General features: G+C 39.7%; 1 protein-coding gene across 1 annotated transcript; it reads left to right on the top strand.

Moving 5' to 3' along the window:
* The first annotated feature begins 7,466 nt into the window (after positions 1-7,466).
* LOC135516056 (putative Dol-P-Glc:Glc(2)Man(9)GlcNAc(2)-PP-Dol alpha-1,2-glucosyltransferase) lies at positions 7,467-11,934 on the top strand. Its single transcript, XM_064940052.1, has 3 exons — positions 7,467-7,818; positions 8,166-8,363; positions 8,595-11,934. Exons 1-3 carry the CDS (start codon positions 7,654-7,656, stop codon positions 9,651-9,653), a joined length of 1,422 nt encoding a protein of 473 aa, XP_064796124.1. The 5' UTR covers positions 7,467-7,653; the 3' UTR covers positions 9,654-11,934.
* Positions 11,935-12,972: the final 1,038 nt, after the last annotated feature.

Here is a 12,972-nt window from a genome sequence, read left to right as displayed (position 1 = left end):
ACTCTGGAAACAGATAAAGATTTTCAGTGTTGCCACACAGTCCACGGAAAATATACAATTGACTTTGTAAGATATAGAAATCTGTCAATACAGTGTAATTAAGGTGTAGGCCAAACAACAACACAATGCAGTGAAATTATGTTTAACAAAGTTTATCTGTAGGCAGCTCAGAGAGGAGATCAATACTTTATCTATACTCCCATCTGTATGTATTTGGACAGCGAAGATAACATTTTAAAGTTGGCTCTATACTCCAGCATTTTGGATTTGAGACCAAATGTTTCATGAGGTGAAAGTACAGAATGGCACCATTTATTTGAGGGTATTTTCATACATATCTGTTTTACCGTTGAGAAATGAAAGCACTTTACCCCACCCCCATTTGAAGAAGTCATAAGTATTTGGACAAATTCACTTATAGTGTATCAATAACTGTCACACCCTGACCATAGTTTGCTTTGTATGTTTCTATGTTTTGGTTGGTCAGGGTGTGATCTGAGTGGGCATTCTATGTTGGATGTCTTGTTTGTCTATTTCTATGTCTGGCCTGATATGGTTCTCAATCAAAGGCAGGTGTTAGTCATTGTCTCTGATTGGGAACCATATTTAGGTAGCCTGGGTTTCACTGTGTGTTGGTGGGTGATTGTTCCTGTCTCTGTGTTTTCACCAGATAGGACTGTTTAGGTTTTCGCACACGTTTTTGTTAGTTATTTCATGTCGAGTTCCTTTATTAAAGAACATGAATAACCACCACGCTGCATTTTGGTCCGCCTCTCCTTCACCAGAGGAAAACAGGGAAGGGAAGGTTAGCATTTTTTTGGGGGGGGGGGTGATCATCAGCACGAATTTGCATATCACAATAATACATTTTTCAATATAAGATTCAAGTCAGATTTATTTAGATTCTTTTTGAAGGGGGGGGTGATAATACATCCAATGCTCAGACTTACCCAGAACAGTTTATCAGAATATAGTTTTTTTATTTATAAAAATATTTTAAAAACACTTCACACGTATGACGGATGTATACGCCTTGATCATACCAACAGTGTCATTGCGCAAAATGTTATGCAGCATCATCTGGATATGTGTGCAGAAGGTGAATGTCAACATTCACCTTCTGCTACCATTTCTGTCAAGCCGTCTACGCATACGATAGTTCCCAACATATGCACTACACAGAACACACTGCAACGCAATGCTGCAAGGCAAACACAGCGTTCCATTGGAAATGAATGTACTTCCGGTGTACCAAATTGCAATGACGCTGTCGGTGTGATCGAGGCAATATTTTGCACACATTTACAGTTAAAATGCCACTTGAAATAAAAATTCCACGAGATATAAAAAAAAAGCCTCTGGACAAGTTTGTCTATTAGTCCTAAGAACCAGTGTGTGGAATAATGTAAATGTACCTCTTTTGAAGGCTGAGAAAACTACTTGGTGCATGGGAAACAGGTCATTTTGAGAAAATGGCTGATAAAGATAGGTTAATTGCGGTATTATTTTTCACATAAAAGGCTGATGAAGTATGCAGAAGTTCATGGACGAATTAGCTATGCCAGCCAGCCCCATAATGTAAGGCACTACTTGAGTTGTTGCTGGAGCATGTTAACTTTTTGGACTGTGTCTTCGGGGACTGCGACTATGCTTGGCACACACTGTTGAAACAGCATCAGCTCTCACAACATGCCTCTCACCCTCCTCTCTGATTGCATCCAGTGTCATCAGAAATGTTGTCAAGCCACAATCTGTCCATCACATTTGATACAGCAGTGGCACCCTTGTCAAATGTGGCTACTGCCATACTGGCTGCCTCGCCTGCAGCAATGCAGCTTTTGCCCACAACGACTGTTTTGGGGCACCATATTACGGAATTTTGAGATTCATTTCCATTCTGCTTTCCTCCGTGCTTCATTCTTTTGAGGAGGTTGTCATTTGACATCCTATGTTATACAGGCACCATTTTCTGTGCAACCTCTAAATCAAAATCATATTTTGCCTGCATAGTTTTTGTGCCAGAACCAAGATGACGAGCATCTACAGTGAGCATGGGTTGTCTGTTGACATAGAATGGAGAAACCAGACAGCAGTCTTTATGCCCTCTACATCACCCTGGTTATCAAGAACTGCACCCCTGTAATAGAAGTTTAGATTCTTACATTTGATTACATCTCTCCCCCAAGGCACTAAGTTTCCGTAGCGCTGTTCCCATCCTCTTGTGGGCATGATTGATGCATTCCAGTTTTCATATCTTAATGCCTGGTTAAGGAGCTAATGTGACAACTGCCTTGTATGCAGTACTGTCACCATCTGAGAGCATCTCATCGACTGACTGATCTGGCCCACATACGTTTTGCTGCTTCCTGCTTCATTGCTTTGCTAGAGCCTGAGAAGTTTTGGGCATAGTCATCTGTGTGACTCCTTCCAATTCCCTAAAACCCTCCTCAGTAACCCCACTTTCCCTTTTCATGGGATTGGCATTCTAGAGCATGCACTATTTCCCTGTAATGCCAGGTAGAATTCAATGGCTACAGTTCATTCTTCTTCTTCTATGTTTGAGCTGCTTTTGAAAGCAAAAGTCAAATTGAAAACGTTATTGGCATTGTTGAACTAGATTTTCATAATGGCAAGCTAGGACTGATGGCCTGGTTAGCTAAACTAGCAAGTCGGTGGTTACCATGGCAACTACTGTAGCTATCTAGTTAACTTGCTAACTACTTCAGTGGATGTCAAACACATTTCTAGCAGCAAATGAACACATTTCTAGCAGCAAATGTATTACATTATAGCCATGGTATAAAAGGGATAAACAACTCTGGGTTCCATGCATTCTCTGGAAAATAATGCAAATCAGTGGAAGGTTAGTTCCACTCTGCTACAGCATCGTAGAACACTGCTTCCATGTCGCTCCTTATTTTCCATAGAATGCATAGCGTAGAGTAGCTGAAATAAAACATTCTCTCTACTATTTTTCGGACATTTCACATTCTTAAAATAAAGTGTTGATCCTAACTGATCTAAAACCGGGAATTTTTACTAGGATTAAATGTCAGGAATTGTGAAAAACTGAGTTTAAATGTATTTGGCTAAGGTGTATGTAAACTTCTGACTTCAACTGTATATGTGACAGTCTTATTGTATAGCCTAGTTATATTTTTCCCACGTTTAAATAGCTATCCCTTTGAATAACACTTTCTAGTTACTGGAGCAAATACATATGATTATTTATAGACAGCAAGTTACTTGACAATAATGGGCTACTCTCCCTTTTTATTTACTTTCACTCTCCTGTCATGTCTCTGATATGAGCAGAGATGTAAGGAAGGAATCCCTAGAACTGTGCTTATTTTCTTATTTTAAGAGCTGCATAACCAAGTTCATAAGCTAGAAGAGCCATCCTCACATTTATATAAAATGCCACATCTCCCCTGGAGCACTTGCACAGCCTCAAGGAATTGTACAAATGCATCACGATCTCCTTCACATTGTGCTCATTCTATCATGACAGAATTACAGAATCCCTCTATGGTGATTTTCCGTCTCGTGTTCAGACACTTAGGTCAAAAAAAGATAGCGTCTTGACGCGCTGCTGGCTACCTCCTCTATCTGTAGCCTACTGCCACGATCTGTTGATGAGGCAAATTTGTTGCTTTTCTCGCATTGGCTAACAGATAGCGAATTTGTATTATTTGTCTACAAAGGAATGATATATGAAAATAAAACATAACACCACCAAAGCAAACTGCAAATGCATCCAACAAGTTTGTAGTCACTAACGTGATGTAGTCATTGCGCACTAGGAAAAAGGGGACGAAATGCAAAACTTCTAACTACCCAGCCTGGTGCAGGTCTACAATTTAGTTTCTGGTGTCCTTTGACAGCTCTTTGGTCTTGGCCATAGTGGAGTTTGGAGTGACTGTTTGAGGTTGTGGACAGGTGTCTGGCTCGTTTGTAGGTGACCAAATACTTATTTCCACCATAATTGCAAATAAATTCATTAAAAATCCTACAATGTGATTTTCTGGATTTTTTTTCTTCTAATTTTGTCTGTCATAGTTGAAGTGTACCTATGATGAAAATTACAGGCCTCTCATCTTTTTAAGTTGGAGAACTTGCACAACTGGTGGCTGACTAAATACATTTTTGCCCCACTGTATATGTTCGATAAATTCAAGGCATGCACCACACAGAACGCACTGCAACGGCCTCATCAACACAATGCAGCAAGACAAACTCAGCGTTTCCATTGGAAATGAATGTACTTCTGGTGTACCAAAATGCAATGACACTGGTAGTGTGATTGAGGCATTAAGCTACAGATTAAATAAATGATGAACTTCACAGGGTGGTGAAAGTGCATGTTGATGAGATTGAAGCTGCTTTCCAATATCAATGGTCTTAATCTGGTGACATGATCGATGCTTGGCTGCCATTTAACAAATACAAATAATTTTGCTCATTTGTCCATAAAAAGTTCTTCATGTAGGCAATACCCACACTGTATATGTGAGCTGTAGGCAAGAGCACACATGCCAAGGCGAGTGGGCACAATGGTGGGCACATTCTCGATATAACGCAATGTTTTGTGACAAAACCATCAGTTGAGTTGAAAATGCCTTGACAACCCACGCACTTTTTAAAATTCGATACATGGGGAATTAAAACACAAAAAATGTGCACTACATCCTCACGCTCAGCTTTTAATCCACAAGTCAATTTGATTAGATTAAACAGCTCTGATGGGGAAATGTGATTTTTGAGTATTTGCATGAAAATCTGTACCCAATTGGATGGTAACTAGGTAACCCTGTTTGGTCCTCTGATGTTTTTACACATCTGTCATTTTCTAACCAGAATCAACATTGCTGATGTGTAAATTAACAGTCATATAAAAAATAAAAATACACATGTTTAATAACATATTCAAGGAGGAAAACATTTGTTTTATGACATTGTGCAGCAAAAAAAATGATGGAACATTACATTTGCTGCCATGTCTTCTTGTTGAGTTACATGACATCTTTGGTTGCCATCCTGCAGACAACAGAAAAAAAGGACATTTAGGTCTTTAAAAATAAACGTCTCCGTTGGAGGATAAGGTGTGAGGCTTTGGAGCAGACATTTACAATATTGTTACCTGAGAAAATCACACAATTTATTATTTTCATTGAGAACATTAAAATGTTTATTATAGCTTGACAGTTGACATAAAAGATCATTCCTAATGTCGCTTTGTTTTGATGGATCCATCGTTACAAAAAGAACAGACATTTATCTAAGGGAGTGTTTGTGTATCAACGAGTCTCAATACCAAGAGGGGCCATTCCACAACTAAATTTTGCAAAAGAGTTTCAGTATTGCTTAGATAAGACTGTACTTAAGCAAGATTCTGTCCCAAAGGTGCATTTAAAAACCAGTTGGTGACAGTTTAGTTCTTCACTCTCCAAAAGTGCTAATTCTAAAATATTTCTGTCCTTTCTAGAATACACTGTCAGTATTAGTGAGATTTTTTTATTTGAACTTTATTTAACTAGGCAAGTCAGTTCAGAACAAATTCTTATTTTCAATGACGGCCTAGGAAGTGGGTTAACTGCCTTGTTCAGGGGCAGAACGACAGATTTTTACCTTGTCAGCTCGGGGATTCGATCTTGCAACCTTTCGGTTACAAGTCCAACGCACTAGGCTACCTGCCGCCCTACCAGCCGAGATGAGTCATATGGAGTTAAAAATGGTATTTAAAAAATGTATTCGCCATTGCAACATCAAAAGCCAATAACACAACATGTTTACATAGACGTACATTTTGCATGCTGCAAAATCACTGCCAAATGTAAGTGCATTTGGAAAGTATTCAGACCCATTGACTTTTTCCACATTTTGTTACATAACAGCCTTATTCTAAAATTGATTAATTTTTTTCCACCCTCATCAATCTACAAACAATAGCCAATAATAACAAAGCAGAAACAGGTATTCAGAAATTTTTGCAAATGTATTAATGTAATATATTATATTTATATATAAAAAGCACATTTACCTAAGTATTCAGACCCTTTACTCAGTACTTTGTTGAAGCAAGGACATTAGTCTCCCAGCCCCTGCCGCTGAAAAACACCCCCACAGCATGATGCTGCCACCACCATGGTGCCAGGTTTCCACCAGACGTGATGCTTGGCATTGAGGACAAAGAGTTCACTCTTGGTTTCATCAGACCAGAGAATCGTGTCATTTAGGTGCCATTTGACAAACTCCAAGCGGGCTGTCACGTGCCTTTTACTGAGGAGTGGCTTCAGTCTGGCAGCTCTACCATAAAGGCCTGATTGATGGAGTGCTGCAGAGATGGTTGTCCTTCTGGAAGGTTCTTCCATCTCCACAAAGGAACTCTGTGGCTCTGTCAGAGACCATCAGGTTATTGGTCCCCTCCCCTCCCTGACCAAGGCCCTTCTCCCCCTATCGTTCAGTTTGGCTGGGTGCCCAGCTCTAGGAAGAGTCTTGGTGGTTCCAAACTTCTTCAATTTAAGAATGATGGGTCCCCTGTGTTCTTGGGGACCTTCAATGCTGCAGACATTGTTGGTAAACTTCCCCAGATCTGTACCTCGACACAATCCTGTCTCGGAGTGCTACGGATAATTCCTTTGACCTCATGGCACTATCACTGTCTGATATCCCAAACCTCTTGAAAGCCTCTGAAATCTAAAGGAAAATGTGTCAAAGACATTAGGATGGGATATTACTTAGAAAGGTGTGTCAATGTGTGTGTGATAATTTTAGAGGCTCCTTACATTATTAGTGGGTGAAAGGTTGTAGATGATTTCGGAATATAAACTGCTTGTCTTAATTTTTCCAGTGCTATGTAAATGGATTCCTTGTTTGCTGCCACTAGCAACTTGGAAGGGGTTCACTATCTGCAAAAATAAATGTGTGGATCATTGCATCAACTTCAGTCAAGCAATTCATACATTACATCAAACCAAAATGTCTAGCCAGCTAGTTACATTGTCTCACCATAGACGGGTTTATCAAGGCACCATTAATCTTTCCTTCCATGGCATTTTTCCTAAATTCTGCGGCGTTTCTGACATCTTTGAATAGCAACTGAGTTACAGTACGATCAGGAAAGAGTTCCAATTCTTGAGTTGAATCCATAACGGAAGAAAAACGAATTTGTGGATGAAACAAGAGCCGAACATTTGTTAGACCATCTCACGTGGTTAAAAAAATAAATAGAGAGAACAAAAACAAAGTAGCACAATTAATCTAAAAGGTTCCGGTTTTACTCGACAAAAAAATCTGTAAACTGAATTTGTAAATTGTTAATACATATTATGAAATAAAATATAATACATATATGCTCGCATTTTTTAAACGTGTGTACAACAAATACATTACTTGTGAAATTATACTGATAGGGACATCAGAATTCTAAAACAGCTTCCGTACGGACTACCTTTCACTGACGGACTACCAAGCTGTCAAAAAATCGAAACTTTTCCGTTTTAGCTAGATGGAAAGATCTGTATATTTTTTGTAATCTTATTTCAATTTCATGCTTACTTAACTTGAAATTAAACGTATGTAGTGTACACCATATATACGTATCTAGCTAATTTTAGAATTATTTCTGCGTTAGTTCAGAATTTGTAGGTGAAGATGGAGAAATTCGAAAGGTACATTTTCACTGCTCTCTGCAGCACCAACTTTTTGGTTTCATGTCTCCTGTTCTCCAAAATAACTCGGGAGCAAAGGGAGCCCTACATGGACGAAATATTTCACGTCCGTCAAGCTCAGAAATACTGCTACGGGAAGTTTAACGAGGTATTGTTTTGCTATGTCAATGTCATTTCCTTGATTGTGTTACATTGTTGCTTGTCGGATTAACGCTTGTCATTGGAATATTGTGACAGATTGCTAGATTGACTTTTTAATCCTTAACTAAACCATCTGTGACGATGAACATAGACAGATCAGACTATCGCTGGTCATTATTGTGGATAATATGCCTGAATTCTGAAAAGTATTGTAATTCTGCAGTGGTATATATCCCTATATGTAACTAAACCATTTGGCATCTCTCTAACTTGAAAAACATGAACCCTTTTATGTTTAATGATGTAGTAGAGGCTCTTTAACGGGATCTTTTTCCTTTCTCTTTGTTGTTCCAGTGGGACCCAATGATCACCACGCTTCCTGGCCTGTACCTGGCGTCAGTGGGTGTGATCAAGCCAGTGGTGTGGCTAGTGGACCTTACAGGGAAGGTAGTGTGTTCTACGGCGATGCTGCGCTTCATCAACCTCCTCTTCAACTGTGGTATCCTCTACCTGCTGTATCTCATCATCTGCAAGATCCACCTTAAAGAGAAGGTAATAATGTCTTTACATGTTATTACATTTATAACATCCCCAAGGGTGGCCAGCTCGTGTGGCAAGCTGCAGTGTGTGCACTGTGCAGGCTTTTGCTCCAGTCCAACTTTTACTCACCTTACTCAAACAAGTTTGGTATAAATTAAAATACCTTGAAAAAATTATTGAATGTCCTTAAAGCTTCAATTGCATTCCTTTTGTTAGTCATAACAACCATGGTTTCTCTTTCAGACGAAGACTGCCTCCCGCAGAGTTCTCTCAGCCCTGTCCCTGTCCACCTTCCCCGTGCTCTACTTCTTCAACTTCCTCTACTACACAGATGCCGGATCTACTTTCTTCATTCTCTTCACGTACCTCATGACCCTGTACGGCTGTCACAAAGCCTCGGCACTCATCAGCGTCTTCGCCATATTCTTCCGCCAGACCAACATCATCTGGGTGGCGTTCTGCGCCAGCACGGTTGTGGCCAACAAGATGGACGAAACTTGGAGGACAGAACAGTCGAAGAAAAAGGACGATAAGTTGCCCTATCAGATACCTTTCTCCGTATGTGGGGTGAAGAGAGTGATGCGTTTCCTGTTGGAATTCCTGACCACAGCCAATCATGTGAAGGCTGTGATGTTAGTGGCGTGGCCGTACATTCTTGTTGCTGTGGGTTTTATTGCATTCATTGTGTTGAATGATGGGATCGTAGTCGGAGACAGATCCAGTCACGAGGCCTGTCTCAACTTCCCTCAGCTCTTCTACTTCTTCTCCTTTGCCCTCTTCTTCTCCAGCCCCACATCGCTGTGCTACCACCGAGCTCTCCGCTTCATCCAGAACCTCAAGAAGCAGCCACTGCTCTACTTACTGATCACGGGATTCTGCCTTCTCCTAGTGTGGAAGTTCACCTTCGTACACAAGTACCTCCTGGCTGACAACAGACACTTCCCCTTCTACGTGTGGAAGAGGATCTTCCAGAAGCATGAGGTGGTGCGTTTTGCCCTCATCCCGGCATACGTGTTTGCAGCGTGGAACTTCATGGACACTCTGAAGTCCCGGTCGTTGTTCTGGAGCCTGGCGTTCCTGGTGTGTCTGCTGGCGGCCACAGTGCCTCAGAAGCTGCTAGAGTTCAGGTACTTTATTGTTCCGTACCTGCTCTACCGCCTCCACATGCCCCTGCCCTCCCTCACCAGACTGGTGCTGGAGTTCCTGTTCTATACAGCCGTCAACGCAGCCACGCTGTACATCTTCATCAACAAGACTTTTCAATGGCCAAATAGTCCGGCTGTACAGAGGTTTATGTGGTAGCCTGAACTGAACAGGAGGAATCCAGTTATTTGCAAAAAACTATTGGTTATACTTTTTCTATTTAAAATGAGTAAGGCCAGGAGTTTTTCCTGTTGTGATGAGATCATGCTCAGGAAACATCCCTGGCCCTAAATGTGAGAAAATGTATTTCATGTGAAGAAAGCTTTGAAGAGCACAAGTTGTTTTATTATGTACATTTGAATTGTGAATTGTACATTGAATGATGTAATTTGGATGGAGGAAGAGACTGAGAAATGTGAAAGCCATATTGTAAAGCAAGAATCTGTGTTTTATACTGTATGGTTTAAAGAAATGTTATTTGTTTTGAAGAACATTCATGACTTATCTTAATTTAACTCTGTGGTAGAGTTACGTGTTATTTGTCTTTATTTCTAGATTTAATTCAAACAGATGGTTAAAGGTTGATAGAGACTAAATGATGTGGCTCTCTTTGTAAACATACAACATCCTTGACTGTATTCAAAGAAATTAGACTGTTATTCCCTATTCTATATCGGGAATAGAATCAATAAACCATGTAAACAAACATCTGTGTTTACATTCTGCTGCAATATTCTGAAGAGTAAAGTTGTGATATACAATGGGTTATAATCATCTATCTTTCTCTGTGCTGTATTTTAGATTATCTAAATCCTGCCTTCAAATGCATTCCCTTGAATAATGTTCCTGAACTTCTTTGTTTTTCTTGTGTGTTTTGTTGCCCTAAAATACCAGAACCATTCTCTGTTCTTTAGGCCTAAGATATCATCCAGTAGCTTAAATAGTCTTTAACGTACAGTAAAAGTTTGGACACACCTACTCATTCAAGTTTTATTTTTGAAGAATAATAGTGAAAACATCAACTATGAAATAACACATGGAATCATGTAGAAACCAAAAGTGTTAAATCAAAATATATTTTATATTTGAGATTCTTCAAAGTAGCCACCCTGCCTTGACAGCTTTGCACACTCTTGGCATTCTCTCAACCAGCTTCAACTGGAATGCTTTTCCAACAGTCTTGCTTTTCCTTCATTCTGCAGTCCAACTCATCCCAAACCATCTCAATTGGGTTGAGGTTGGGTTATTGTAGAGGCCAAGTCATCTGATGCAGCACTCCATCACTCTCCTTCTTGTTCAAGTAAATCACTGACAGTATCACCAGTAATGCACCATCACACCACCTCCTCCATGCTTCACGGTGGGAACCACACATGCGGAGCTCATCCGTTCACCTGCTCTGTGTCTCACAATGACACTGTTGTTGCAACCAAAAATCTCAAATTTGGACTCATAAGATCAAAGGACAGATATCCACCGGTCTAATGTCCATTTGTCATGTTTCTTGACCCAAGCAAGTCTCTTCTTCTTATTGGTGTCCTTTACTAGTGGTTTCTTTATAGCATGAAGGCCTGATTCATGCAGTCTCCTCCGAACAGTTGATGTTGAGATGTGTCAGTAACTTGAACTCTGTGAAGAATTTATTTGGGCTGCAATTTCTGAGGCTGGTAACTCTAATGAACTTATCCTCAGCATCAGAGTAACTCTGGGTCTTCCTTTACAGTGGCACTACTAATGAATCAATATTGAATAAAGATGATTGTTTGAAGAAATGACAAAGTCTCTCACCTGATTAGAATATTCCACCACAAGAGCCAGTTTCATCATAGCGCTGGATGATTTTTGCAACTGCAGATAAAGAAACGTTTAAAGTTCTTGACATTTTCCGGATTGACTGACCTTCATGTCTTAAAGTCATGATGGACTGTCATTTCTCTTTGCTTATTTAAACTGTTTTTGCCATTATATGGACTTGTCACAACACAACTGAAGGAAAGAAATTCCACAAATGAACTTTTAACAAGGCACACCTGTTAATTGAAATGCATTTCATGAACCTCATGAAGTTTGTTGAGAAAATGCCAAGAGAGTACAAGGTGGCTACTTTGAAGAATCTCAAATATAAAACATATTTTGATTTCTTTAACACTTTTTTGGGGTTACGACATGATTGTGTTATTTAATAGTTTTGATCTTCTCACTATATTCTACAATGTAGAAAATAGTACAAATAAAGAAAAACTCTGGAATGAGTAGGTGTGTCAACTTTTGACTGGTATTGTATGTAGATTCTTCAAATGTAGTGTGTACATTAGCTTCAGAAATGTTTCTTTGGTCAACATTCGGTTACTTTTACCTGTATTTCCTACCTGCATCTTTATCTGTCTGCTACTGATCTTTCTTGTCCCTGTATGGCTGTCCCTGGGCTGAAATGATCAAATGAAGTGATGCAATAAAATTATTCATGTAATACTAATATTGTTGAGTGAATATGAGCCACTGCCTGATGCTTCAATACACCCATTTTACCACAAGGTGGTGCTCTAATATTTTGTAAATATACATGTGAACTCAATCTTGAATTGTGCACGATTAGCTTGATTGGGAAACATTGATTTGATAGAACATAATATAATTGTCAAACCTTTTTAAGTGTGTAAATGGAAATGTATATCAGAATTTGTGACTCGTTGTAAAGAAACAAAGGGTAGACAAAGAAACAATAATGAACATGCTTACTGTAAATTAGGTATTGATTGCCTTGTAGCTATAGTGTTGTGAAGTGCTCTTCCTACCCACACTGTCAATAGAGTAATCAAGTATGCTCTCTACTAGGGATGTAATGATTCCCCGGTCCCCGATTCAAAATGTTTAAGTGCATCGATCGGCAGACCACAAACCGAAACAAATGTAGGTAGCACGCATCCGTCAGAAGATCGATTAAAACATTATGAATCGCCGGTTCACTAAAATGTTTTGCTCATATTACATTCTTTCAACCAAATACCTCATCTTTTAAGTCAATAGATGCGTCCTCTCCTTCAGTTTCGAATTGCATGTTACTGTGTTCACAGTCATTGATTTACAAGTAATTTTGCATTCCACACAACCCCAGGCAATAACTGGCCTTTTCCCAATCTTACAAACTGGCCTTTTCCCAATCTTACACATCTGCGCGGCACCTTCAGCATTCAAATGCTAAAATGGCCTTCGTGATATTAGTTGAGTGAACCTATGTCGTTTTCTAGGTTATTGTTATTTGTGCCCTGTTGAGCCTCCTTTATTGCTCAACTTGGGGCGGCAGAGTAGCCTAGTGGTTAGAGCGTTGGACTGTTAACCGCAAGATCAAATCACCGAGCTGACAAGGTACAAAACTGTTCTACCCCTGAACAGACAGTTAACCCACTGTCCCTAGGCCGTCATTGAAAATAAGAATTTGTTCTTAACTGACTTGCCTAGGTAAAAGAAAAACTCCAGA

The sequence above is a fragment of the Oncorhynchus masou genome, chromosome 27 (genome assembly GCF_036934945.1).
Source record: "Oncorhynchus masou masou isolate Uvic2021 chromosome 27, UVic_Omas_1.1, whole genome shotgun sequence".
Taxonomy (NCBI): Eukaryota; Metazoa; Chordata; class Actinopteri; order Salmoniformes; family Salmonidae; genus Oncorhynchus; species Oncorhynchus masou.
Note: the sequence above shows the minus strand (reverse complement) of the source record. Positions and strands in the feature narration are given on the sequence as shown.